The sequence below is a fragment of the Salvia hispanica genome, chromosome 4, assembly GCF_029641045.1.
Source record: "Salvia hispanica isolate PSC_SH4W2 chromosome 4, Shi_PSC_v1, whole genome shotgun sequence".
Classification (NCBI taxonomy): Eukaryota; Viridiplantae; Streptophyta; class Magnoliopsida; order Lamiales; family Lamiaceae; genus Salvia; species Salvia hispanica.
In genome coordinates, this window is record NC_142695.1 from 17,896,139 (window position 1) to 17,921,518 (window position 25,380).

At 37.2% G+C, this 25,380-nt stretch overlaps 4 protein-coding genes and 1 non-coding gene across 6 annotated transcripts; 2 read left to right on the forward strand and 3 right to left on the reverse strand.

Annotated features, from left to right (window-relative positions):
• Nucleotides 1–135: 135 nt before the first annotated feature.
• On the reverse strand, nt 136–2,367 carry LOC125196497 (uncharacterized). Of its 2 annotated transcripts, XM_048095029.2 has the most exons (4): nt 2,196–2,367; nt 1,201–1,687; nt 1,046–1,105; nt 136–886 (listed from the first exon to the last, which is right to left on the reverse strand). In XM_048095029.2, the coding sequence occupies exons 2-4, from the start codon at nt 1,684–1,686 to the stop codon at nt 509–511; spliced, it is 924 nt and encodes a 307-aa protein (XP_047950986.1). In that variant the 5' UTR covers nt 1,687; nt 2,196–2,367; the 3' UTR covers nt 136–508. The 2 variants fall into 2 exon arrangements, with proteins under 2 accessions (XP_047950986.1, XP_088912322.1); XM_089056196.1 differs by lacking the exon at nt 2,196–2,367 and having other exon boundaries at nt 1,201–1,695.
• A 5,709-nt stretch (nt 2,368–8,076) lies between these two features.
• On the reverse strand, nt 8,077–10,587 carry LOC148927384 (uncharacterized). Its single transcript, XM_089056573.1, has one exon. It carries the CDS (start codon nt 10,585–10,587, stop codon nt 8,077–8,079), a length of 2,511 nt encoding a protein of 836 aa, XP_088912699.1.
• LOC125197595 (small nucleolar RNA R71) lies at nt 10,094–10,200 on the forward strand. The gene has a single exon (XR_007172131.2). It is a non-coding gene; the product is annotated as a small nucleolar RNA R71 (small nucleolar RNA).
• A 3,485-nt stretch (nt 10,588–14,072) lies between the features above and the next one.
• Nucleotides 14,073–15,200, forward strand: LOC125194768 (F-box protein CPR1-like). Its single transcript, XM_048092994.1, has one exon. It carries the CDS (start codon nt 14,073–14,075, stop codon nt 15,198–15,200), a length of 1,128 nt encoding a protein of 375 aa, XP_047948951.1.
• A 4,311-nt stretch (nt 15,201–19,511) lies between these two features.
• LOC148927385 (F-box protein At3g07870-like) lies at nt 19,512–22,299 on the reverse strand. Its single transcript, XM_089056574.1, has 2 exons — nt 22,219–22,299; nt 19,512–20,639 (listed from the first exon to the last, which is right to left on the reverse strand). Exons 1-2 carry the CDS (start codon nt 22,297–22,299, stop codon nt 19,512–19,514), a joined length of 1,209 nt encoding a protein of 402 aa, XP_088912700.1.
• Nucleotides 22,300–25,380: the final 3,081 nt, after the last annotated feature.

The following is a 25,380-nucleotide window of genomic DNA, read 5'->3' on the forward strand; positions in this document are numbered from 1 at the left end:
AGCCCAATTGTCCCAATTGCGGTCTAGGTGACCCGATGTGGTTAGTAATTTCTCAAACATTGGTCACAAACTAAAAATATTATACTCGAAGCCTTGAAGGCCTGATTGAAAGACTAAACACTTTTGCTATAATACAGGGGTTTGATGACTGTTGATGTAATGATGTTAGTGGTAAGGTATGAAAGCTAACGCAATATGTGAATAGTCAAGGTATAATATGAGGGTGTGGATGACCTAAACAAGCTTGAGCTTGAAAGTGTTCTAGAGTGGATACACAACACCCCTGATACATTGTTTTACATGATTCAACTACAGCACAAACCAGGCAACAGTTTTGTTGTTTCAAGGCCAAAAAGTAAGTACAGTAAATGCCTCATCACTCAGTAAACAGATAACCACAATTATTCACAGACCACAGTAAGTAACTAGGAGTTACCAGTTGAGTGCTATCAGCAATAGCAGCCATATTTACCCCATTCACTTGAGCAAATGGTTGGATCACCATGAATCAACTAGTAGAGTCGGGGCAAATCTCGACAAATACAGGCAGCCTATTCTTCGCCTTAGCCCCATAGAGCACATTCTCAATGTAAGCATCTACATCTTCCTTGGATGGTCTCTTTTCCCCACATGGCAAAGTGACCTCAATCCCATCACTCTGAGGAGTCCAATCTGAGTCGAGCAGTGTAGTGACTGGGATCGCCCTAGTTCCCGAAACTTGTTTAGCTGGGATTGGTGATGCAGGGAACGCCATTTCAGGTGACAGTGGTGGCAATGTGAAGGCCTCCACTTCTGCTGAGGCCGCATTGACTCGGCTGTTTCGGTTAAACTTAGAGCTATATGGCGATGGGCTTGATCCCTCGAAACTGCTGTTTAATTTGGAGATCTATGCCACAGGAAAATTGCAAGAACGTACCAAAAACACACAAGAAACCATGTGCTATATAAAAATCACACCCAAAACAATGGTTATCATCACTCGAGATTACTTAATTACTCGTTGATGGTAAGAAATGACTCAACAGAGCATAGGTTAGCTATGTACCTCAAGTTTGATCTTGCCTGAGAACCGATGGTGGCGCAACTCCTCTTTGCCGTGTGCAAACTGTTCCAATGGAAACCAAAATTTATGTGAGCACTGTTAAATAGTTACTTGATGTGTGCATATGTGTGAGTGAGAGAGAGAGAGAGAGGAGAGACCTGGCATTCGGAACCAAATTGGCATATACGGGAAGTCTCCCAGTAATGACAGAGCTTGTTCTTATAAGATTTGGTATTTTCAGCCCTGGCACGTCTACCACCGCTCCCCGACGACGAAGATGAAGCAGTGGAATTCGATTTCCCGAAACTGCAATTGACAGAGTTTGATGACATCAGAGGCAACCTCAATCTGACTTCACCGCTGCTGCTGTTGGACTTAGGCACCGAAATCCCATCCATGACAATCACGTCTTCCTCAACCTTGACCGGCGTGACGAACACCGGCGAGGAAGCGCCTCCGGCCGCCGGATCGACAGAACGCAGGAACTTCATCAGCGGAGACGGAGAATCTGAACTGTCTGATGCGTACGGATCAAACAATGACCTAGAGCGTCGGCTGCCGGTCATATTCATCAAGCTGATCGGCGATAAGACGCCGGAATCGAACTTCGGACCCTTGGTATCGCGCTTGTTCTCCAAATACATCCTATGCATTTACATTTGGAATCAAAACCACATGAACCTCAATAAAATTTATCAAGAAAGACTTGCGTTGAACAGAGAAGAAGGCTGAATTCCGACTCCGTAAAGAAATTCAAAATCTTTGCTGAGATATAATCCAATTAATTACGCGAAACAACAGCAAAAACACACCGAGAACTGAATTACCAATTCTGGAAATAAAATTAGCTACAGAGAGGTTAAACCTAGAGTAATTTCAATTCCGGCTCGGCGATGCGAATGCGCGCAAATTCTAGGTTTCAAAACCGCAAAGAGATTAAGCGGATGATTTAACGAAATACTAATTCAGCAGAGCAATCGAAAACTCAGAAGAGCAGACACAATAGTATAATCGTTATGCAACCGGACTGAATCACAGGAAAATTGAGTCAGAATTGAAAGATCAAAATGAAAAACCTCGGGTTCTGATTCTATCAACCGGCGCAGGAAACATCAAACATGAATGAAAAAGCATCATCAGAGTTAAATCACACCTGAAGACGAGATCTTTCTCTGTGGCCAAGGTAACGCGTTGATCGATCGAAGCAGAATCCGTGAAACGAAGGTGGAATCGGGATTTAGAGCGGAGCAATGAGCTTCGCTTTCCTGCGCATATTTGAAAGAGAGAAATATTTCCGCCCAAAATTTTAAATTAGTTGAAACGCATTTATAGTTGCAGATCTAGTGATTCGGAAAAATACAATTGTTTGACCCCGATCGAAATAAATATTTAATGTGCAAAGCGAATTATTGATAAAATACTTTCTAGCATTTTTTTTTATACATTAAAAATAAATATTTAATGTGCAAAGTGAATTATTGATAAAATACTTTCTATCACATTTAAGATGTTCATCTTTTTTCCCGTGTCACTCAAGAATATGGACTTTTTGAGTGGGATTGAGAAATTAATATTTTAGGATTCATTATTTTAAAAAAAAATTAAAATTCACAACCATCAAACTAATAAATAATAAAAAAATAATATATTTATAAGTACGACATGTTCATAATAATTTTTTTTTAAAAATAATGTATAGGCTTTGTTCAAAATAATTTATATTTCCTTCGTCCCTATAATTTGTCACCATTCGACCCGGCATGAGTTTTAAGAAATGTAGTAGAAAGTGGGTTGAAAAAGTTAGTGGCACGTGAGTCCTACTATATATATATAATATTAGTTTTATAATAAAAATGTGAGTAAGAATGAGTTGGTGGAATATTATCCACTACCAAAAATGGAAAAAGTGAAAGGTGACAAATTTTTAGGGACAAATAAAAATGGAAATAAGTGACTAATTTTCAGGGACGGGGGGATTAGTACTCATAGAAATATGTCATATTTTCTTTTTCATCCGTCCCATATAAATAGTCCATATCCATTTATGACATCATTTTTTTCTTTCTTTTTTACATTATTATTTATGTGTCCCATTATCCACTACATAATTTTAACTACTTTTTCTCCTTCTTTCTTACTTTACCAATTATGTATAAAAATCCGTGTCAATACCAAATGATCTATTTTTATAGGACAGATAGAGTATTTAAATAATTATATTAAGACAACCTATTAATAAATATGGTGTCATTACACACGTAAATACAATTTAATAAGTAGTAGTATAATATATTTCGAGGAACTAGCTTGGAATTAATTCAAGATCTATACTTTATCAACCAATTTTACTATTCAAAATAATGCAACATAGAAAATTGGTGTGGTGTATTTGTGTACTGTATATGCTAGCTACGTAATTCTATGCTTATATTTAATATTTTTAGGTTTAAAAATACTCCCTTCGTTTCAGATAGTTTATCTCATTTTTTCATTTCAGTCTGTCCTACATAGTTTGTTCCATTTCACTTTTTACCATTTCTGGTAATATACCCCATATTCTACTAACTCATTCCTACCCACATTTTATTATAAAACTAATATATAACTGATGATAAACAACCAAATTTTGTACAACCAAAATAAGGTTATATTAATAATTTGATGTATTAATGATATATTAAAATAATAAATGTAGTAAGTGGACAAGTTAAAAAGACTTATTTGCCTTTCACCTTATTTTTTATTTTTATATTTAAATTTCCTTTCTATTGTTTTTAAAATTTGAATTAAAGTATGCACTAATTACATTTATGGTTCCAAAAAAGTAAAAAAATTATACATAAAAATCATAAATATATGACCATAATATTACGCATTTTCCATGTACTATATATGCATCTATATATTTTAATTAAATGCATAAATAAACCTATTTTTTTTGCAAATAAACTAGTTTTTGTTTGTACAAAATTTGGTCACATAGATTTGTTGTATAAGTAAAAACCATATTTTACTAACTTTTTCAACTCATTTTTCATTATGTAATTCTTAAAATTCGCGCCAGGTCAAAGTGAGACAAACCATATAGGACGGAGTGAGTATTCAAAGAAGTGCAAAAAGACAAAATATGTGATTAATCAAAGTTCAAAGATCATCTAAGAGATCATCAAATATATTTTTAAAGTTGAGAAGTAAGAGACCGAGAGATAAAATTAATACTTCCTCCGTCGCATAGAAATAGGTCATTTGGAGTCGACACAGATTTTAATGTATAATTGGTAAAGTAAGAAATAAGAAAAAGTAGTTGAAATTGTGTAGTGGATTGTAGGGCCCATAAATGATAAAGAAAAAAGAAGGAGAAAAAGGTTTCCATAAATGGATATGGACTAATTGTCTAATTCTATGGGACGGACGAAAAAGAATATATGGCCTATTACGATGGGACGGAGAGAGTAAAATTTATAAAAGGTACTCTCTCCGTTTCATGTTATTTTAGTTATTCTTTTTTACTCGTTTCGAGAAAATGAAAATAAATAGTTCCAATTAAGAATAATAAAGTAGGAGAGTGAATAAATTAGATGAGAGTTCAGAATGAGTGAAAAAAAAAAGTGAGTTTAAGTAAAATACTAAGACACGGAAAGAGCATATATCTTGGGGACAAAAATATGTCAAAAAATATACAAAAGTACCAAATATGTAATTACCCATAAATTCAATAATGTTTCATGATATTTTTAAAGATGAGGGACTGAAAATGTGCAAATCTAAATTAAATTCACTAAAGATGCTCATTGTCTTCTCTATCTTTTTCTTCCCTCTGTCATTCTTTTTCTCCGTCTGATTGAAAGAAACGCATTCCATTTCTAACAATGAAGCAAGACTTCTTCAAGAATCTACCATCAGAAATCACCATCAACATCCTCTCATGGCTCCCTCTCCGAAGCAAATCAATCAGCAAATGTGTTGTGATTTTTAGGGTGCAATTTAAGTACACAAAACAAGTAATAAATCCCTAAAAATACTACCTCTGCAAGTATACAGACGTGCAATGCAGTATAAAAGGTGTCGAACCCACAGGGAGGAGATTAATTGCTAAAACTAGTAAATCTAACTAAAAAGCAGTAAAATAATTTAATTTTGGGTTTTTTTTTTTGATCTAGAGGCGAGTGAAGAACGAAACGAGAAGGAAAAAGAACAAGGGAATCACGATAAAGAGGGAAGACTACTCCTAGCTTGTTTCGGGTTGCTTGTTCACATGAATCCTAAAGTCTAATTACTTTCCAATATTTATCGGGATCGTGTTGATTTTACGCTCTCACGCAGCTGATCACTGATCGTGGAATTTTACACCTAGGATAAGCTGATCACGTCTCCTAGGCTCTACTCACCAACCCCTCACTCCTACAGTCGCATAGTAAGCTCGAGATTGGCTTCTACAAACGTTCAACACATAAGATCCACCCCGGACTATCCCCTGATCAGTTTTAGCCTAGGGTTCCTTATCTATGTTAGCTCCCTACTCCAAGTTAAAGAGACATTGAAGTTAAGGCCTTTACCGGATTAAGTTTGCTAGCAAAACCCAACACGGATTGAAATAAACACATAGACAAGAACCAAAACATGGAAATCTATCAAAACACAATCATAGATTCATATTTACAAGCTTCCCTAACAAACTAGGAGTAATCCCTAAAATCTAGCCACTCATGGTGGGCAACAATACAAGAAGATGAGTAAATGCTACCATATGAGGCTTGATTTTAGGTGGAAGGGGGTTTGATCTTCTCTCCCCTTCTAAAATGGCTCCCAAGCTCTAAATGCTCTTCCAAATTCGTTCCCCAGCCGCCAAAGATCCATTGGAAGTCGTGCCCTAGCTATTTAAATAGTTAGGGCCCGAAAAACAGGCCCAGTAGCATTTGCCCGGTCGGGCGATTTGGATCTTGAAAAAACGCCCGATCGGGCGTTTTGTCATACTCTCGATCAGGTCGCGCGTTTTGATGCCCGGTCGCGCGTTTTGCACTGCATTGCGCAGTCTTCGTAAAACAGCCGTATCTTCTTCATCCGGACTCCGATTGAGGCGTGCGAGGTATCCACGCGAAGCTCTTTCGAAGGTGAATGGAATGGTGGACTTGTAGAAGCATTTTAAGTTAATCTTGCAGGGCTGATTACTGATCAGATTTAGACCTTTGTTTTCTTCCTCCTCTCTCTTATGGATTGGTCTTTTGTCCTACAATATATCAAAATGAGTCTATTTTTCACCTAAAAATGTGTGTTAAAACAATACAATAAAGGACTACAATTTGATTCACATCAAATACCCCCAAACTTAAATCTTGCTCGTCCCGAGCAAGTTAACAATTTAGCACTTTGTAGACCTAGAAATCTTTCTTCTCATATCACACCAACCCACACAAGTCCTCGAAAATTATTGGATGGACCCCGCATTCACTCGCAAGTAGGACTTTAGAACATGCAATGTGCACCAATCAACCGACCAACCACCTAAGAGCTTGTCACTCCACTACACCAATTTATGCTCGGGTAGTGCCTAGAGAGTCTCAAACCGTCATAACTAGATCATCAAAAGGAGTTCTTCCGGCTATTCTATTTTCTTAAGGTACTTAAGGTGTTTCCCCCAAACTTAAACAAAACTTACCACTAACAAGTCATTGTGATGCACAAATCAAAGGACTTTGATCATTTGGTTGTAATGGGGCTTTTGGTCAAGGTGGGATCATATTTGGCTAAGTGACTCACCACCAAGTTTAAAGTTCTAGCACATCCATTACACATCTCACATCTCAAATACAATACAATACACGCCCCCAAACTTGATATTTTTCATTTTCTCAAAACTAACAAACCAACACTTTTATTCTATTTTTATTTTTCACTTCACTTTTCTTTCTCTTTTTTTTTTTTTTTTTTTTTTTTTTTAGCCTTGGCTTTTTCAAACATAAAAGGCTGCCTTTTATTCTATTCATTTTTTTTTTCTCTTCTTTCTTTTTTCTCTTTTTTTTTATCAACATCATTTACCACCTAATGGCTCAAACACAAGCCCTTTCTTGTCACACAACAAACCCTCCCAAGATGTGCTAGCTCTTTAACCTTGGTGAAAGGGACCATCAATTAAGGCTTAGCAAATGATAAAATAACATAGGCTCATTTAGTGACTCAAAAATTTCAACAAAAAATAAGGCTTCAAAGCTCAAAATTGGCTCACTAGGGGTTTATGAAGGGTAAGGCATGTGATAATATGGATTTGAGGCTTAACGTCCTATTGCCTAATCATTTTCATGCATCAACAATAACAAGTTCACAATTCATCAAGCTTAAGTTTAGAAGATCAACCTTAAGCCCTTTTTTCATCAATTTTTTAAAACCGGAATTATCCTCTCTCCTTAGCTCAAGAAATCGGACTCCTAAGGACACTACATTCACTTGATTGAAATATGGAAGTTATAGCTCTCAAGCAGTTAATAAGTGAAAGAAAGGTTCTGCGGCCCAACTCTTAAGTAAAACTAAGTCCACACCAACAAATCCTAAAGGAAACGATGTGCCTAGTGACATTCGAAGGAAGAAAATCAAGCATGCTTATACACAAATATAGGAAGAATTTAAGCCAAAATCAACACTAATCAAGCAAGCATGCAAACACCCCCCCAAACTTAAATCATGCATTGTCCTCAATGTGCATACTCATGAAACGCAAAGGACAAAAATAGTAAAGAAAGGGGTAAGAAGACTCCCTCAAATCATGTTAAGTCGGGGTGGGCGGGTCGGGTATTTTTTTTTTCTTCGGCTCGGCTCATCATCAATAGCTCGTCCTTATTCCTACAAAACAAAACTAGACAACAAACTATTTACAATACTCGGTTCAAGATCAAAAACGAGGGAAAGAACCGAGTTAAGAAAACCCTCGCGATCAAAATAAAAACTAAACAAATAAACACTCAAACCACATTTGATGGGTTGCCTCCCATCTAGCGCCTTTCTTTAACGTCTTTGGCTAGACCTTCCTTTGGTGCTTTGACTCACCCATATCCATCACCATCGCAACTCTTCCATTCACTAGGATGACCATTATGGCTCTCCTTCCCATTTCTTCCACTCACGCCATTAGAGGCATTCAATTTGAATCTTTTTAGATCTCCTTTGTGCTTATTCATCCATGCCACGAGCTCTTTTTCTTCCAAAGGCTTGAGATGAGCGGAGATGAGAATTGGGAGCGGCTCATCCTCTCCAACAAACACAAACTTGAAGTATTTAGGAGGCTTCAACTCAAATTTTGGGGTTTCTTTAGAACAAGCATTGAAGTCCATGGGCTTTCTTGTGGCCCCTACCCCCTTGAGAGTTACCTCCTCTCCATTGACTCTAAAAGTCACAGTGTTGTCTCTAGCATGGAGAGTCACGTCACCTGTGGCCAAGAATGGTCGTCCAAATAGAATAGGCATATTTTTATCTTCTTCCATGTCCAAAATCATAAAGTCCACAGGCAGAATGAACATATCAAACTTAATGAGGACATCTTCCACGATTCCTCTAGGCTTGACAATGGACTGGTCAGCTAACTGGAGGTGGACGTTGGCCGGTTTCATTCTTTTTAAAAGACCAATTTCATCTGCAGTCTTTTGAGCCATCAGTGAAATGCCAGATCCTTGATCAAGTAAGCAGCTCAAAAACTGCCTATTTTCTACTTCACATGAAATATGGCAACTCCCAGGATCTTGCATTTTTGGAGGTATTCGCCCAGTCAAGATATGTGAGCATTGTGCACTCACTTGCACCATTCCTTCCTTAGGTAATTTTCCTTTCTTTGAGATCAACTCTTTACACAAAGTGAAGAATTTTGGGAAGTTAGCCATCAAGTCCATAAGGGATACCTCAACATTCACCTTTTTCAAGATTTCTTTCAACCACTCAACATTTTGAGGCTTCTTCTTTCCAACAAGGGGGAAAGGTGGTGGTGGGAGGTATTCGGGAAAATTGTAGGGGCTCTTTGGGTCTCTTGCAGGACTCAGCTTCTCTTTGTTCTTAGCCGAATTGATGAAGCTTCCTATCTTAGAATCCCCATAGCCAGATGCAATCTCTTTTCTTTCTTTTGTCGACTCATGTGCAACCGAAGTAGCCTGCTCACTCACCTCGTCCGCCCCTGCGTGCGAGGTTTGTGAACCTAACACATTGTCCACCCCTGCGTGCAACGTGTTTGGACTAACTGAGGTTGCCCCTAACTCTCTTCCACTCCTCAGTATCACGACATTGCAATGCTCAACGTTTCCCTTTGGATTTGGAATTGTGTCACTCGGTAGGCCTCCAGGTGGCCTTGTGTTCGAAGCCGATGCAATTTGCCCAATTTGGGTCTGCATGCTCTTCATGGTGGCATCCATTTGCTGAAACTTCTCTACTACATCCTTCTTGAATTGATCATTTTCTTTCCGGTATTGATCATTTTCCTTCTTACTATCAGACATGAAGGTAAAGATGGCAGCTAATGGATCTCCAACCTCGGGCTTCTTTGTTTCAAGTCCGGGAGGTGTATTTGGCCTCCAATTCCCACTTGGCCCCTGATTCCCTTGGTTTCCTTGGTGTAACTGATTGCCTTGGAAATATGATTGATTCGGGCCTTGATTAAATCCTTGACGGTTGCCCACATAGTTCACCTTCTCAGTTTCTTGTACAAGATGACACTTATCAGTGTGGTGATCCCCTTGGCAAACTCCACATTTCACAATGGCAACAGTGGAGGGAGCACCCAACTGCATGGATGTGAAGGCCTTAGATAGGACCCCCACTTGGGTGTGGATGCTCGCAATTTGGCCTTTCACCAAGGCCAACTCTTCATCACGCAAGCTATCATCAAATGTTTCCGCTTTCTTACTAGCTCTCCGTGAGTTATGCCAAGTCTTCTGTGCCGCCGCTTGAGTCTCGAAGAGCTCTCTCACTTGATCAAAAGACATCTGCAACAAGTCTTCCTTACTCGCGGCATTGATCCAACACATATCTTCATAAGTTAGACCTTTGTAGAACTTGTGCAACTCCTTGTTTGGAGCCATACCATGACTTGGGCATTTTCGAATCAAGTCAGAGAATCTATACCATGCCTCCGAGAAGGTCTCATCATCCTCTTGTTTAAAGTTGTGGATGGCCTCTCTAAGCTTGTCCAACCTCTCGGCAGAATTGAACTCAATCAAGAAATTCTTCTTGAGCTCCTCAAATGTGGCAATCTTGTACCCCGGCAAGGAATCATACCATAGACGTGCCTTTTCCCGTAGAGTGAAAGGAAAAAGAAGTCTCTTGACTGAATCATGTGGCACTCCTTGCGGCTTGTAGTTACTTGTGAGATCATAGAACAAATTCAGATGGGCAATGGGGTCTTCATCACTCTTCCCCCAAAACTGAGATCTTTCAGTAATCAAACCAATGTAGTGAGGAGGTATGTTGACATTATCCGACGCATATGCAAAGGCATCCAGATGATCATTGGCCTCTTGGAAAAAATCACCAAATTTTTCTTCCGGTGGCACAATTCCCTCTCCACCATCCATGTTTTCAACGAACAACAATGTATTCTCTGAATCTGAACTTTCTGAATCAAACCTTCTCTGTCTTTGTCTCACTGAACTCAAGGTACCAAACTCGGCTAGACCCTTTGATCGTGTAAACATACACTAGAACCCCCGTCAAGCAGAAAATACCAAGCACAACACAACAACACAAATTAAAGCAAATAAGGGGTTAAGTTGGCACGATGTCACCCCTCTACCGGAAGCGAGAACCTCGACAACTCCGGGATTAGTCCTAATAATCGTGTGTGCGGTAAAGAAGTGTTCTAGCAGAAAATCCTAAGAGTGGGAGTCAAGCCATCCGTTACCCAACCGTTGAGAAACGGTCAACTGCTTCAGAACTTGATGACCACTAATCACGTGCTTTCCACACAAGCCCCGTTCTCGTTGCTAAATAAGATTTCTGCACAAGAAACACACGGATTACGGACACCCTGTGGAAAACAAAATAAATAAAAAACTAAAAATTTAACTAAACTAAACTACCTATAAAACTAAGAAAATTAAAAAAAAAAGAAAACACACAAAGTTCTAACAACTAACGCCTCCCCGGCAACGGCGCCAAAAACTTGTTGTGATTTTTAGGGTGCAATTTAAGTACACAAAACAAGTAATAAATCCCTAAAAATACTACCTCTGCAAGTATACAGACGTGCAATGCAGTATAAAAGGTGTCGAACCCACAGTGAGGAGATTAATTGCTAAAACTAGTAAATCTAACTAAAAAGCAGTAAAATAATTTAATTTTGGGTTTTTTTTTTTGATCTAGAGGCGAGTGAAGAACGAAACGAGAAGGAAAAAGAACAAGGGAATCACGATAAAGAGGGAAGACTACTCCTAGCTTGTTTCGGGTTGCTTGTTCACATGAATCCTAAAGTCTAATTACTTTCGAATATTTATCGGGATCGTGTTGATTTTACGCTCTCACGCAGCTGATCACTGATCGTGGAATTTTACACCTAGGATAGGCTGATCACGTCTCCTAGGCTCTACTCACCAACCCCTCACTCCTACAATCGCATAGTAAGCTCGAGATTGGCTTCTACAAACGTTCAACACATAAGATCCACCCCGGACTATCCCCTGATCAGTTTTAGCCTAGGGTTCCTTATCTATGTTAGCTCCCTACTCCAAGTTAAAGAGACATTGAAGTTAAGGCCTTTACCGGATTAAGTTTGCTAGCAAAACCCAACACGGATTGAAATAAACACATAGACAAGAACCAAAACATGGAAATCTATCAAAACACAATCATAGATTCATATTTACAAGCTTCCCTAACAAACTAGGAGTAATCCCTAAAATCTAGCCACTCATGGTGGGCAACAATACAAGAAGATGAGTAAATGCTACCATATGAGGCTTGATTTTAGGTGGAAGGGGGTTTGATCTTCTCTCCACTTCTAAAATGGCTCCCAAGCTCTAAATGCTCTTCCAAATTCGTTCCCCAGCCGCCAAAGATCCATTGGAAGTCGTGCCCTAGCTATTTAAATAGTTAGGGCCCGAAAAACAGGCCCAGTAGCATTTGCCCGGTCGGGCGATTTGGATCTTGAAAAAACGCCCGATCGGGCGTTTTGTCATACTCTCGATCAGGTCGCGCGTTTTGACGCCCGGTCGCGCGTTTTGCACTGCATTGCGCAGTCTTCGTAAAACAGCCGTATCTTCTTCATCCGGACTCCGATTGAGGCGTGCGAGGTATCCACGCGAAGCTCTTTCGAAGGTGAATGGAATGGTGGACTTGTAGAAGCATTTTAAGTTAATCTTGCAGGGCTGATTACTGATCAGATTTGGACCTTTGTTTTCTTCCTCCTCTCTCTTATGGATTGGTCTTTTGTCCTACAATATATCAAAATGAGTCTATTTTTCACCTAAAAATGTGTGTTAAAACAATACAATAAAGGACTACAATTTGATTCACATCAAAATGCGTCTGCAAACCATGGCTCAATCTGATCGAGTCCGACGTCTGCAAATTATATAAAATTAAAGGTAATATTATAAGGATTCTAATGAGATCTCAATTGCATATGTTCTTACGGCATTCGAATGATGAAATTTGATCATTTTTATTTAAGTTTTCGTGTATCAACAAATGCATTATAAAATTTCAATATAATGCATGAAATTATCAATAAAACTGTGTTGATATTTTCTTATATACTTATGTTCAAATACTCATGTCATTATGTTGATATTTGTAATATACTATGTTTGTAAAAAAAACCACAAAAAATATAATATGATAACAGAATAACTATATTTGTAATATACTATGGGAAATCAATTAAAAATCAATGAGAAACATGAAAAATAGAAATATAAACATACAACATAAAATAATACTAGCTCTTAATTTTATTACTTCCTCCGTCCCATAAAAATATGGGCATTGGATATGGCACGAGAATTAAGACAAAATTGGTAAAGTAAGAGAGATGAGGAGAATTGTATGGTAAATTAAGAGAGAAGAGAAGAATGGTACTCCCTCCGTCCCACAAAAAGGAAAGTGTGACATCTTTTGTGGGACGGAGGGAGTAGTTAAAGAATTGTTAATGGATAGTGAGACATATATTATTAAATTGATAAAACTTTTCCAAAATGGAATACACATATTTTTGTATGACGGATGAAAATGGAAAGTGCACGTATTTTTATGGGATAGAGGATGTTAATGGATTCCCACATTTTCTAACCTCTAAAAAAAACTATACTTTCATTGTTTTATTAATGGTCAATTATTAGAATGATAAATTCAGTTTTTATATATGTATATGTAAATATTGTTCTATAAGGGAAAAATATTTTTATTAATATTCTAAAAATAATTTAATTGATGTACGTACTTTAATTTAATTTCATAGTAGTGTTTAATATAAAAAACAATATTATTCTATTATTCATGAATGAATTAATTTCTTATATTTCGTTCAAGACTAAATTATTACTACTCCCTGTTTATACTATTTTCTTACATATATATATTTCTTCATTTTTCTAAATTAAAATAAATATAAAAATAAATTAATAGTTCATACATTTGCTCGAGTTTCACATTAGTATATTTTTAAAGCTGAGAAGTGAGAGAGACGGAATTAGTGAAGGTTACAAATATACAAAAACACCCTCCTGGAGCATTTCAGTCTTAAAATATGTTAAAAAAGTGAATGAATACCAAATATGTAATTACCCAATGACATGTAACATTAGACATATGAAGTACAAAAATGACATCTATACCTTGGGGACATTTCAATCCAAAAATATGTAAAAAAATATAAATATACCAAATATGTAATTACCCATAAATTGAAAGAATGTTTCATGATATTTTTAAAGTTGAGGGACTGAAAATGTGCAAATCTCTAACAACCTAAATTAAATTCACGAAAGATGCTCATTGTGTATTAGTCAGCTCTTCTCTTTCTTTTTCTCTGTCCGATTGAAAGAAACGCATTCCATTTCTAACAATGAAGCAAGACTTCTTCAAGAATCTACCATCAGAAATCACCATCAACATCCTCTCACGGCTCCCTCTCCGAAGCAAATCAATCAGCAAATGCGTCTGCAAACCATGGCTCAATCTGATCGAGTCCGGCGATTTCGTCAAATCCGAAATCAAAACCCCACCCGCTCTAGTTCTGCTGATGCCGGAGACGAGCAAATCAACTCGGTGCACCATTATCGAATTTGAAGACGAAGACGAAGAAGCAGATCTGGAGAGCTATGCTCTTGATCTTCAATTCCGCCACCTCACAGAGATCGAAATCCCTCACGGAAACTCAGTATCATTATATCGAGCTCGACAAACTAATGGATTGCTTCTTTTAGACTTACCAGCTGAGCGTCTTGTTTACATAACCAATCCTCTCACTCGTCAACATATCAAGCTCTCCTTCCCTCATGTATACATACATGACCATTTGTTGAATTTTGGATTTTGTGTGAGCAAAATCAGTGGGCAATACAAGGTCATCTGTATCAATGGGGGGGCTTCCGACGCTCATCATGTATACACTCTCGGAACAGGAACATGGAGGCGCGTTGGAGCTGGCCCCGCTTCTGGCTGCACATTTTCTTACCATGCATACACTGTATGTAACGGCAACCCCCATTGGGTAGTGTATGATTCCGCTCAAACCTTGTGGATCTATGCTTTTGATGTTGAAACAGAATGTTTTAGCATCTTCGCTGCCCCTGCAGTGGATGAACTTATTGTTGATGGCGAGCTTCCTTTGGATATGAAGTTGAATGTTTTGAGGGGCTGCCTTTCTTTGTCTTACACATTAGACAAAGAACTCGTCGTCATCTGGTTGATGAAGGAATACAAAGTCAAGGAATCTTGGACCATGGAGTACCAGATTGTTATTGATTTTGATCATGATTGGAGTTATTTGAATATTTGTACATTCAAAATTTTCAAAAATGGTGACGTTTTGATTGTTCTGGGAGACACGTGCCTCATCTACTACTCGAACAAGATGGACTCTATTCAACAAGTCGGTATAATTACAGATGAGCTTGCCTATACCATGATTTATACTCCTAGCCATTTCTCACTCAAGAATTTCGGAGGTGAGAATGTGATCTCGTTCTAGTTCATAATGTTGGTCTACATATGTGTTTTTTCATTAAATACGGATGTGTCTGTGTCGAAGGTATCTTTATTATGTTGTAGTATTTGGAAATGGAGTTATCATGCCGACCTTATCCGCCTAGCTAGTATAGATATGGGCGTTATCGTGTCAACCCGACATGCACGAGTGCATTTTGCATTGTAATGAGTAGCTTAATTGTTACAGTTGCCTCAGCATGTGAATCATGAATCAGTTTGATGAATTCTTCGGTTATTCTAAACTTTTATTCTTGTCAATGGGTTAAATTTATGTAAACCGTTGTACATGCATTTATAATGGATTATTTCTCTTTATATTCTAATGTCTCTTTAACTTGGAGTTTGGATGAAATTGTAGTCATTAAACTCGAGAATTGTGACTTTTTCAAAGAGGAAATATTTATTGGACTATAGAGGGTTGTGGTTTTGAATTTGGGACTTTTGTTATTACCCATAGGATAGTTCTGCAATCATAATTAACCTTTTGCTTTGTGTTCAACAAGCTGATGTTTCACAATAGTTGTAGAGTGACGTTGATATTTAAGATCTAAAATTGATGTTTTTCTAGTTCATAATGTAAGTTTATATGTGTTTTATCGTTATATATAATCGTGTCTGTGTCGAAGGTTTCTTTATTGTGCAGTGTGTATGAATTTTGCGTTATCATGTTGACCTTATCAGTCTAGCTAGTATATATATGGGTGTTAATCAAGTCAAGTCGACATGCACAAGCGTATTTTGTCTTGTGATGAGTAGCTAAATTGTTCATGTTGCCATAGAATATATTTAGGAGTGATTTATGAACTAATTTGATGAATTATTCGGTTGTTCTATGCTTCATTTCTTATCAATGTGTTAAATTTCATTAAATTGCTGTAGGTGCATCTATAATGGATCAATTGGAATTATCTTCAAATTTGAATATCTCTTTAACTAGAAGTTTGTATGATAACTAAGACATGAAACTCAAGAATTGTGACTAGTTCAAAGAGGACAAAAGGACATGCCAAAACCCAATATTATCGGAATGTATTCCGTTATTTTGGCAAGATTTCCATGCGTAATTGCTGCATCCTTCAAACTATTCTCCCCTTCTACGACTTTAGCGTCTAGGTTCATTGCATTCATGGGCGAAGCCTGGTCCGCCGTATCCAACTGCCAACCGCCTTCGACACTTGCATTCTCCACCGATTCCTCAATGAAGTGACCATTCTTTTAATTGGTCCCCAATTCCTTGATCTTCCATCTCCTTTTGATACTCCAGATTGGAATCAATTTCCTCCATCGCTCCCTGCTAGTAAGAGTATGCAAAACACACATTCTTGTATTTTATGCGTTTTCTTTGAACACGCATTCAAGGAATGCATTTAAATTCCCCTTTTGGGAACCTACATTCCATTTTCTACCCAATTGAGAATTTTACCCACTATGAAGCACCTATCATTAGAAAGGTTTGTGTAATCACACAAGAAAGGAAGGATGAGAAATTGAAATGATACCAAGTTAGATAAACAGAGCAAAGTATAATTAATTTATATTTTGAGACATCAAAACTAGTACCTACTAACTACTACCTCCGTCCCTTAAAAATAGAAACTATATTCACTTTGGTCCGTCCCTTAAAAATAAAAATTTTCTAAACTTTTCATTTTCAAATTTGAAAGTTTGGATGAAATTGTGGACAGGAAACTCAGAATTGTGACTTGTTCAAAGAGGAATACTATAATACTCTGGTAGAGATAAAAGAACAAGTAGATGACTCTCATACAATGATACAATACAACAATAGTTCAGCTTAATGTATGACAAAATGGTCCATGTACAGATTTTGCAATTCCTCTTCTGTAGAATAGGGGGATGAAACTTCACTTCCGGCTGCTTGTTCTGGCCTGTGGTTTGCCCTTGACCTCAGCCTCCTTGGTCAAAGGATATAGCGTTTATTTTACAAGCACCGAACACATGAGATGGTTGAAAATAGAAACCAAAGCATAATTTTGAAATGAAAGGTGTATGCAAAATGAAATAGTTGGTATGTAAACAAATTCAAGAGTATGCAATTGAATTTGAAAAATTAAGAGCCTAATTAAGAGCAAACAAATTCAAGAGTATGCAAAATGAAATAGTTGGTATGTAATTGAATTTGAAAAATTGTGCGTTCACACACTACACACAATGTGTGTGTGAGTTTGCATGTGTGCAGCGTGGGTGTGTAGTGAGTGTGAATGTGTGTATAAGTGTGTGCAATGTGTGTGAATGTGTGTATAAGAGTTTACAGGAATATGATAGGAATAGGAATAGGAAACAGTGAAGACATGAATATAAAGTTGGAGACTTGAGAAAGAGAAAACCATACAAGAAACGCTGTTTCTGAAGCTTGTCCAATACCCGAGTTGGTATGTTTCCAAGCTCGTGTGTGCAATGGCTACATCTGCTTAAACATGCAGTGTAGGTGAAGTTCAATTTCCCGATACCACACCAACTTGACACGGGATTATAAAACAGGAGTTATTTGGATCTCATCTGTTATAGTACTAATCTAGAAGTAGCAGATATATATCACCCATGCACCATTGACATTGTTTAGCTTAACCATTCTTTACCATAAAGAATTGCAGCCAACGTCGATGATAGCATTTACAACATGTTGAAGCACAAAGTTTCAATCCAGAAATTTTCAAGCTCAATTAAACACAAACTAAACGTTGCTTCCTTCCTTGCAAAAAAACAAAGGAGATAAATATGATTCTATAGTTCTCCAGGAAATAGGTTTAACTACGATTCAACGAAAAAAGGCATAGAATATCAATAATTATTACAAGATGAATTTTTATGTGACTTACAAATACTGCAAATTTGTGTGAACTCTAGAATTTGTTTGCTGTTAGGCTCTCTATAATGTCATAATTAGAACTTAGAAGGTATACTAGTTCTGAGGTCTCAAAATAAAAATGAATTACACTTTGTTCTGTATATCTAACTTGGTATCATTTCAAATTCTCTTCTTTCTACCTTGTATGATAACACAAACCTTTCTAATGAATTTTCAGAAACTCAAAGCAGAAATTGCACAGAAAATTTATTGCGACCATTTTTTTTATCAGAAGTGCCTGGTAGTGGGCAAAATTATCAATTGGGTAGAATATTAAATGTAGGTTTTGAAAAGGGGAACCAATATTTAGTTTGCAAAAAGAGTGAAAATGCATTCCTTAAACGCGTATTCAAAGAAAACGCTTACAATACAAGAATGCGTGTTTCTTTAACACACATTCAAGGAATGCGTGTTTCCAGCAGTGAGCGATGGAGGAAATTAATTCCAATCTGGAGTGTCAAAAAGGGATGAAAGATAAAAGAATTGCGACCAAAAGAATGGTCACTTCGTTGAGGAATCGGTCACCAAGCCGTCTATTACTCGTCCACTCCGTAGGAGAATGCAAGTGTCGACGGCTGGTTGGCAGTTGGATAAGGCGGACCAGTTCGTCCATGGACGTAATGAACCTGGACGTCAAAGTAGTAGAAGGGGGTAACAGTTTGAAGGATGCAGTAGTTTCGCATGGAAATTTTGCCAAAAATACTAGCATACATTCAGAAAATATTGATTTTTGGCATGTCCTACGTTTTCATCCACACTCCAAGTCAAAGAGACATTTAAATTTGAAGACAACCAATCCATTATAGATGCATCTACAACAGTTTATAGAAATATAACCCATTGATAAGAATTGAAGCATAATCCATCAAATTAGTAGTACATGATTAAAACCGGTGCATGTTGGGTTGACATGATAACACCCATATCGATACTAGCTAGGCCGGTCAGGTCGACATGATAACACAAAATCCAAACACTACACAATAAAGAAACCTTCGACGCAGACACGACCATATATAACAACAAAACACATATGTAGACTAACATTATGAACTATAACGAGATCAATTTTAAATCTTAAACTTCAAGTTCAATCTTCGACTATTGTAAAATTTTAGCTTGTTGAACACAAAGCAAAAGGTTTAATCCATTATAAATGCATGTACAGCGGTTTATAGAAATTTAAACCATTGACAAGAATTGAAGTTTAGAATAACAGAAGAATTCATCAAATTAATTCATGATCGCTTACTCATTACAATGCAAAATACACCCGTACAAGTCGGGTTGACACGATAACGCCCATATCTATACTAGCTAGGCGGATAAGGTCGGCATGATAACGCCAATTCCAAATACTACAACATAATAAAGATATCTTCGACACAGATACGTCCGTATTTAATGACAAAATACATATATAAACTAGAACGAGATTACAGTCTCACCTCCGAAATTCTTGAGTGAGAAATGGCTAGGAGTATAAATCATGGCATAGGTAAGGTTATTTCTAGGTATACCGAATTGTTGAGTAGTTTTAGTCTTGTTGGAGTAGTAGATGAGGCACGCGTCTTCCAAAAATATCAAAACGTCACCATTTTTGAAAACTTTGCATCTAGAAATATTTAAATAAATCCACTCCAAATCAAAATCAATACCAATCTGGTACTCCATGGTCCAAGATTCCTTGGCTTGGTATTCCTTCATCATCCAGATGACGATGACCTTTTCGTTTATTAGGTAAATCAAAGATAGGCAGTCCCTCAAAACATCCAACTTGATATCCGAAGGAAGTTTATCATCAACAACATGTTCTTCTAATGCGGGGGCAGGGAAGATGCTAAAACATTCTGTTTCAAGATCAAAAACAGAAATCCACAAGGTTTGAGCGGAATCACATACTGCCCAATGGGGGTTGCCATTGCATACAGTGTAATGATCTATGTAATTGAATCGACAACCAGAAGCGGGGCCAGTTTCAACACGCCTCCATGTTCCTGTTCCTGTTCCGAGGGTGTATACATGATGAGAGTCGGAAACGCACCCATTGATACAGATGACCCCATATTGGCCACTAATTTTGCTCATACAAAATCCAAAACTCATCACGTAGTCCGAGTCCGATTTGTATTCATCACGGAGGCAGAGCTTGATATACTGACGAGTTAGAGGATTGCTTATGTAAACATAAAGAACATCTGGTGAGTCTAGAAAAAGCAATCCATTAGCTTGCCGAGCACGATCCATTTGCGGTATTGAGTCTCCGTGAGGGATTTCAATATCTGTGAGGTGAACTGGAGCATAGCTCTCCAGATCTGCTTCTTCATCTTCGTCTTCAAATTCCAAAATGGTGCACATAGTTGACTTGCCTGTCTCCGGCACCAACATAACTAGGGTTGGTGGGGTTTTGATTTCGGATTTGACGAAATCAGCGGACTCAATCAGATTGAGCCATGGTTTGCAGACGCATTTGCTGATTGATTTGCTTCGGAGAGGGAGCCGTGAGAGGATGTTGATGGTGAGTTCCGATGGTAGATATGTGAAGAAATCTTGCTTTATTGTCAGAAATGGAATGCGTTTATGCTCTTCAATCAGACGGGTTTAAAAATGAGAGAAATAGCGGAGGTGACAAAATGAGTATCTTTTGTGATTTAAATATAGGGTTATTAGGGTTTTCTGACATTTTTAGCATCTGGAGTCTACATATATCACGACACATCCCTGAATTCGGAGATAATTATATATTTGGTACTACTGTTTTCACCCAAAGATACTGAGGGCATATTTTGAATGGTAAAATTGGTTGATAAATATAAATCTTAATTAATTCCAAGCTTGTTCTTCGAAATATATTATGCTTATTAATTTATATTTATGTGCATCATGACACCAAAATTATTTTGAATTAATCCTACTTTATTCTTTTTGTAATTTATCATGAACATGCCATACTTATTGATATATTATTGTTGTTGTTATTATTATTGTTACTATTATTATTATTACTATCAATTATTAGTTCAATGGTATGAATATTAATATTTTTAAAAAAATAGTACATAATGAGAGCCCGATGCATCGCCCCCTTTGGAGCTGATAACACAAAATAAACATTACTTTTTATGGTCAATATTATATTGATAAATTTATTGTTTTATTCATGGTCAATATTATATTGATAAATTCACTTTTTATGTTTGTATATGTAAATATTGTTTTATAAAGGAAAAAATATTTTTATTAATATTTTTTTTAAAATATTACATAATGTGTGTCGGATGCAACGCCCCCTTTGGAGCTGATAACACAAACTAAATATTACTTCCTTCCTTGCAAGAAAACGGAGGAGATAAATATGATTCCATAACTATGCATGAAACAGGAATAGCTACGATTCTATTAAAAAAATTATAAACTCCCTTTTATAATTGAGGGTTATAATCTTATGGTTCGTTTGGTACACAGAATTGGAATTGAATTAAAATTAAAATTCAATTTCAAATTTTTTGTTTGGCAAAATGAAATAATTGATATGAAATTAAATTTTTAATTTTAAATTTTTGAAGTGTGTCTACATGTGTGAATGTATGCGGTGTGTGAATGTGTGTGTGCAGTGTGTAAGATTGTGTGCAATATTGTGAGTGTATGTGTGTGTGTATGAATGTGTGCAGAGTATGTAATCTATACTATACTTAAAAGCTCGGTTTTTTGGGGGCAATTTTAAGGGGCTTCCCCCCTGTTTTGAAATTTCCGTTTTGGGGTGTATTTTGCAAATGCCATCCGCCAACTCACACTTCCATTCTTTGACCAATAGTTAAAATGACCCCACCGCCTTTCATGCATTAAAACATCGGGTTAATAGCATCATTTTAGTTGTAAAGCTGAATAAACAATTAATACCTAAAAAGTTAAAAGTCAATACCACAAAAAATTTTAATTTCAATTATATTTTTAATTAATAATACAAATAAAGTAATTGTAATTTATTTTCAAACTTTGTCACAATAGAAGAAATTGTAAGAGGTGGGGAATAAGAGGAGGGGAATAGAAAGGGGATAATAATGTTGAAATATTCACCTAGAAATAAAGGGAAGACAAATTCAAAATAACTCTTGGTAATTGAATCGACAACCAGAAGCGGGGCCAGCACTAACGCGCCTCCATGTTCGTGTTCCAAGGGTGTATGCATGATGAGAGTCGGAAGCGCAGCCATTGATACAGATGACCTTATATTGGCCACTAATTTTGCTCACACAAAATCCAAAACACATCACATAGTCCACTATGTATTCACCAGGGAGACAGAGCTCGATATACTGACGAGTTAGAGGATTACTTATGTAAATATAACACTCTGCTGGTGAGTCTAGAAGAAGCAATCCATTAGCTTAACAAGCTCGATGGACATCAGTTTCCGTGAGGTATTTCAATATCTGTGAGGTGATGGAATTGAAGAGCAAGAGCATAGCTCTTCAGATCCGCTTCTTCGCCTTTGTCTTCAGCTTCAATAATGGTGCACATAGTTGATTTGCTCGTCTGCGGCATCAACCTAACTAGGGATGGTGGGGTTTTGATTTCGGATTTGACGAAATCGCCGGACTCGATCAGATTGAGCCATGGTTTACAGACGCATTTGCTGATTGATTTGCTTCGGAGAGGGAGCCGTGAGAGGATGTTGATGCTGATTTCTGATGGTAGATTTCTGTTTCATTGTTGGTAGAAATGGAATACTCACGTCTCTGCTCTTCAATCAGACGGAAGAAAATGAAGAAATTGCAGAGCTGACTACAGTAAAAATGAGCATCTTTCGTGAATTAAATTTAGGTTTATTTGCACATTGTAGATCTCTGGAATCTAAAAATATCATGGGACATCCCTCAAAATAGAGTAAATTACATAGTATTTGGTTTTTATATTTTTTTTACACCATTATCGTATTTGAAGACGAAGAAGCGGATCAGGAGAGCTATGCTCTTGCTCTTCAATTCCGTCACCTCACAGATATCAAAATCCCTCACGGAAACTCAGTAGTATTATTTTGTCGAGCTCGCCAAACTAATGGATTGCTTCTTCTAGACTTACCAACATAGCGTCATGTTTACATAACCAATCCTCAAACTCGACAGCATATCAAGCTCTTCTCCCCTGATGTATACATTCAGGACTATTTGTTGAATTTTTTATTTTGTGTGAGCAAAATCAGTGGGAAATATAAGGTCATCTGTATCAATGGGGGCGCCTCCGACGCTCATCACGTATACACCCACGGAACAGGAACATGGAGGCGCGTTGAAGCTGGCCCCGCTTCTGGTTGAACATTTTCTAACCATGCATACACTGTATGTAACGACAACCCCCATTGGGTAGTGTATGATTCCGCTCAAACCTTATGGATCTGTGCTTTTGATGTTGAAACATAATGTTTTATCATCTTCTCTGCTCTTGCAGTGGATGAACTTATTGTTGATGGTGAGCTTCCTTTGGATATGAAGTTGAATGTTTTGAGGGGCTGCCTTTCTTTGTCCTACACATTAGACAAAGAACTCGTCGTCATCTGGTTGATGAAGGAATACAAAGTCAAGGAATCTTGGACCATGGAGTACCAGATTGTTATTGATTTTGATCATAATTGGAGTTATTTGAATATTTTGTACATTTAAAATTTTCAAAAATGGTGACTTGTTGATGTTTCTGGCTGACACATGCGTCATCTACTACTCTTATAAGACGGAAACTACGCAACAAGTCGCTATACTTACAGATGAACTTGTCTATACCATGATTTATACTCGTAGCCATTTCTCACTCAAGAATTTCGGAGGTGAGAATGTGATCTCGTTCTAGTTAATAATGTTGGTCTACATATGTGTTTTGTCATTAAATATAGACGTGTCTGTATCGAAGGTATCTTTATTATGTTGTAGTATTTGGAAATGGCGTTATCATGGCGACCTTGTTCGCCTAGCTAGTATAGATATGGGCGCTATTGTGTCAACCCAACATGCACAAGTGTATTTTGCATTGTAATGACTAGCTAAATTGTTCCTGTTGCCTTAGTATGTGAATCATGAATTAATTTAATGAATTCTTCGGTTATTTTAAACTTCCATTCTTGTGAATGGGTTAAATTTTTGTAAACCGTTGTACATGCATTTATAATGGATTATTTCACTTTATATTCGCATGTCTCTTTAACTTGAAGTTTGGATGAAAACGTAGACACGAAATTGGAATTGATATTCTATGGAATTGAATAGGAATGAACTGAATTGGAATTCATTTTCAAATCCTTTGTTTGGCAAAATGAAATAATCGATATGGAATTAAATTTTAGAATATGAGTCTGCACACACTACATGCAGTGTGTGTGTAAGAATGTGTGAGTGTATGTGTGAATGTGTGTGCAGTGTGTGTAAGAATGTGTGCATTGTGTGTGTGGATGTGTGTGTGCAGTGTGTGTGAATGTGTGCACTGTTTGTGAGAATATGTGCAGTGTGTGTGAATGTGTGCACTGTGATTGAGAATATGTGTGGTGTGCGTGTAATTCAATAAATATTTGTACACACTGCCTCCTCCTGATGAATACATATCGGACTATGTGATGAGTTTTTGATTTTGTGTGAGCAAAATTAGTGGCCAGTATAAAGTCATTTGTATCAATGGGTGTGCTTCCGACTCTCATCATGCGTACACCCTCTCGGAACAAGAACATAGAGGCGCTTTGAAGCTTGCCCCGCTTCTGGTTGTCGATTCAATTACCAAGATCATTACACTGTATGTAATGGCAACCCCCATTGGGCGGTATGTGATTCCGCTCAAACCTTGTGGATTTTTGTTTTTGATCTTGAAATGGAATATTTTAGCATCTTTCCTGCCCCGCAGTAGGTGAGAATGTGTTCTCATTCTAGTTCATATGTTGTTCTACATTTGTGATTTGTCATTAAATATGGACGTGTATGTACGAATGTGTGAGTGTGTGTGAAGTGTGTGTGGGTGAATGTGTGCAGTGTGTAAGAATGTGTGCACTGTGTGTGAGAATATGTGCAGTGTGTGTAATTTAATAAATATTTGGAATTCCAATGCTTTTGATATAGAATTCAAATTGTGGAATTGGAGTAATTGGGATTGTAATTCTATTCCAAATTCAAGAATTTGTATGATACCAAATGTTGAATATGAAATTAAAGGCTCGAATTCTAATTCCAAACCTCCAATTCCATGTACCAAACGGAGCCTAATTGTTGTAGATGCATATGTAATGGATTGGTTGGCTTTAAATTTGAATCTTTTAAAC

Bases quoted from the DNA above. Each gene is read 5' to 3' on its own strand.
- LOC125196497 (XM_089056196.1), bottom strand. From the start codon at position 1,695: ATGCATAGGATGTATTTGGAGAACAAGCGCGATACCAAGGGTCCGAAG. The intron at 1,106-1,200 runs GTCTCTCCTCTC...CCATTGGAACAG, and splicing joins AATTTGGTTCCGAATGCCAG to TTTGCACACGGCAAAGAGGA. The intron at 887-1,045 runs GTACATAGCTAA...CCTGTGGCATAG, and splicing joins CAGGCAAGATCAAACTTGAG to ATCTCCAAATTAAACAGCAG.
- LOC148927384 (XM_089056573.1), bottom strand. From the start codon at position 10,587: ATGGATGGTGGAGAGGGAATTGTGCCACCGGAAGAAAAATTTGGTGAT.
- LOC125194768 (XM_048092994.1), top strand. From the start codon at position 14,073: ATGAAGCAAGACTTCTTCAAGAATCTACCATCAGAAATCACCATCAAC.
- LOC148927385 (XM_089056574.1), bottom strand. From the start codon at position 22,299: ATGGCTGCGCTTCCGACTCTCATCATGCATACACCCTTGGAACACGAA. The intron at 20,640-22,218 runs GTTGTCGATTCA...CTGACAATAAAG, and splicing joins TAGTGCTGGCCCCGCTTCTG to CAAGATTTCTTCACATATCT.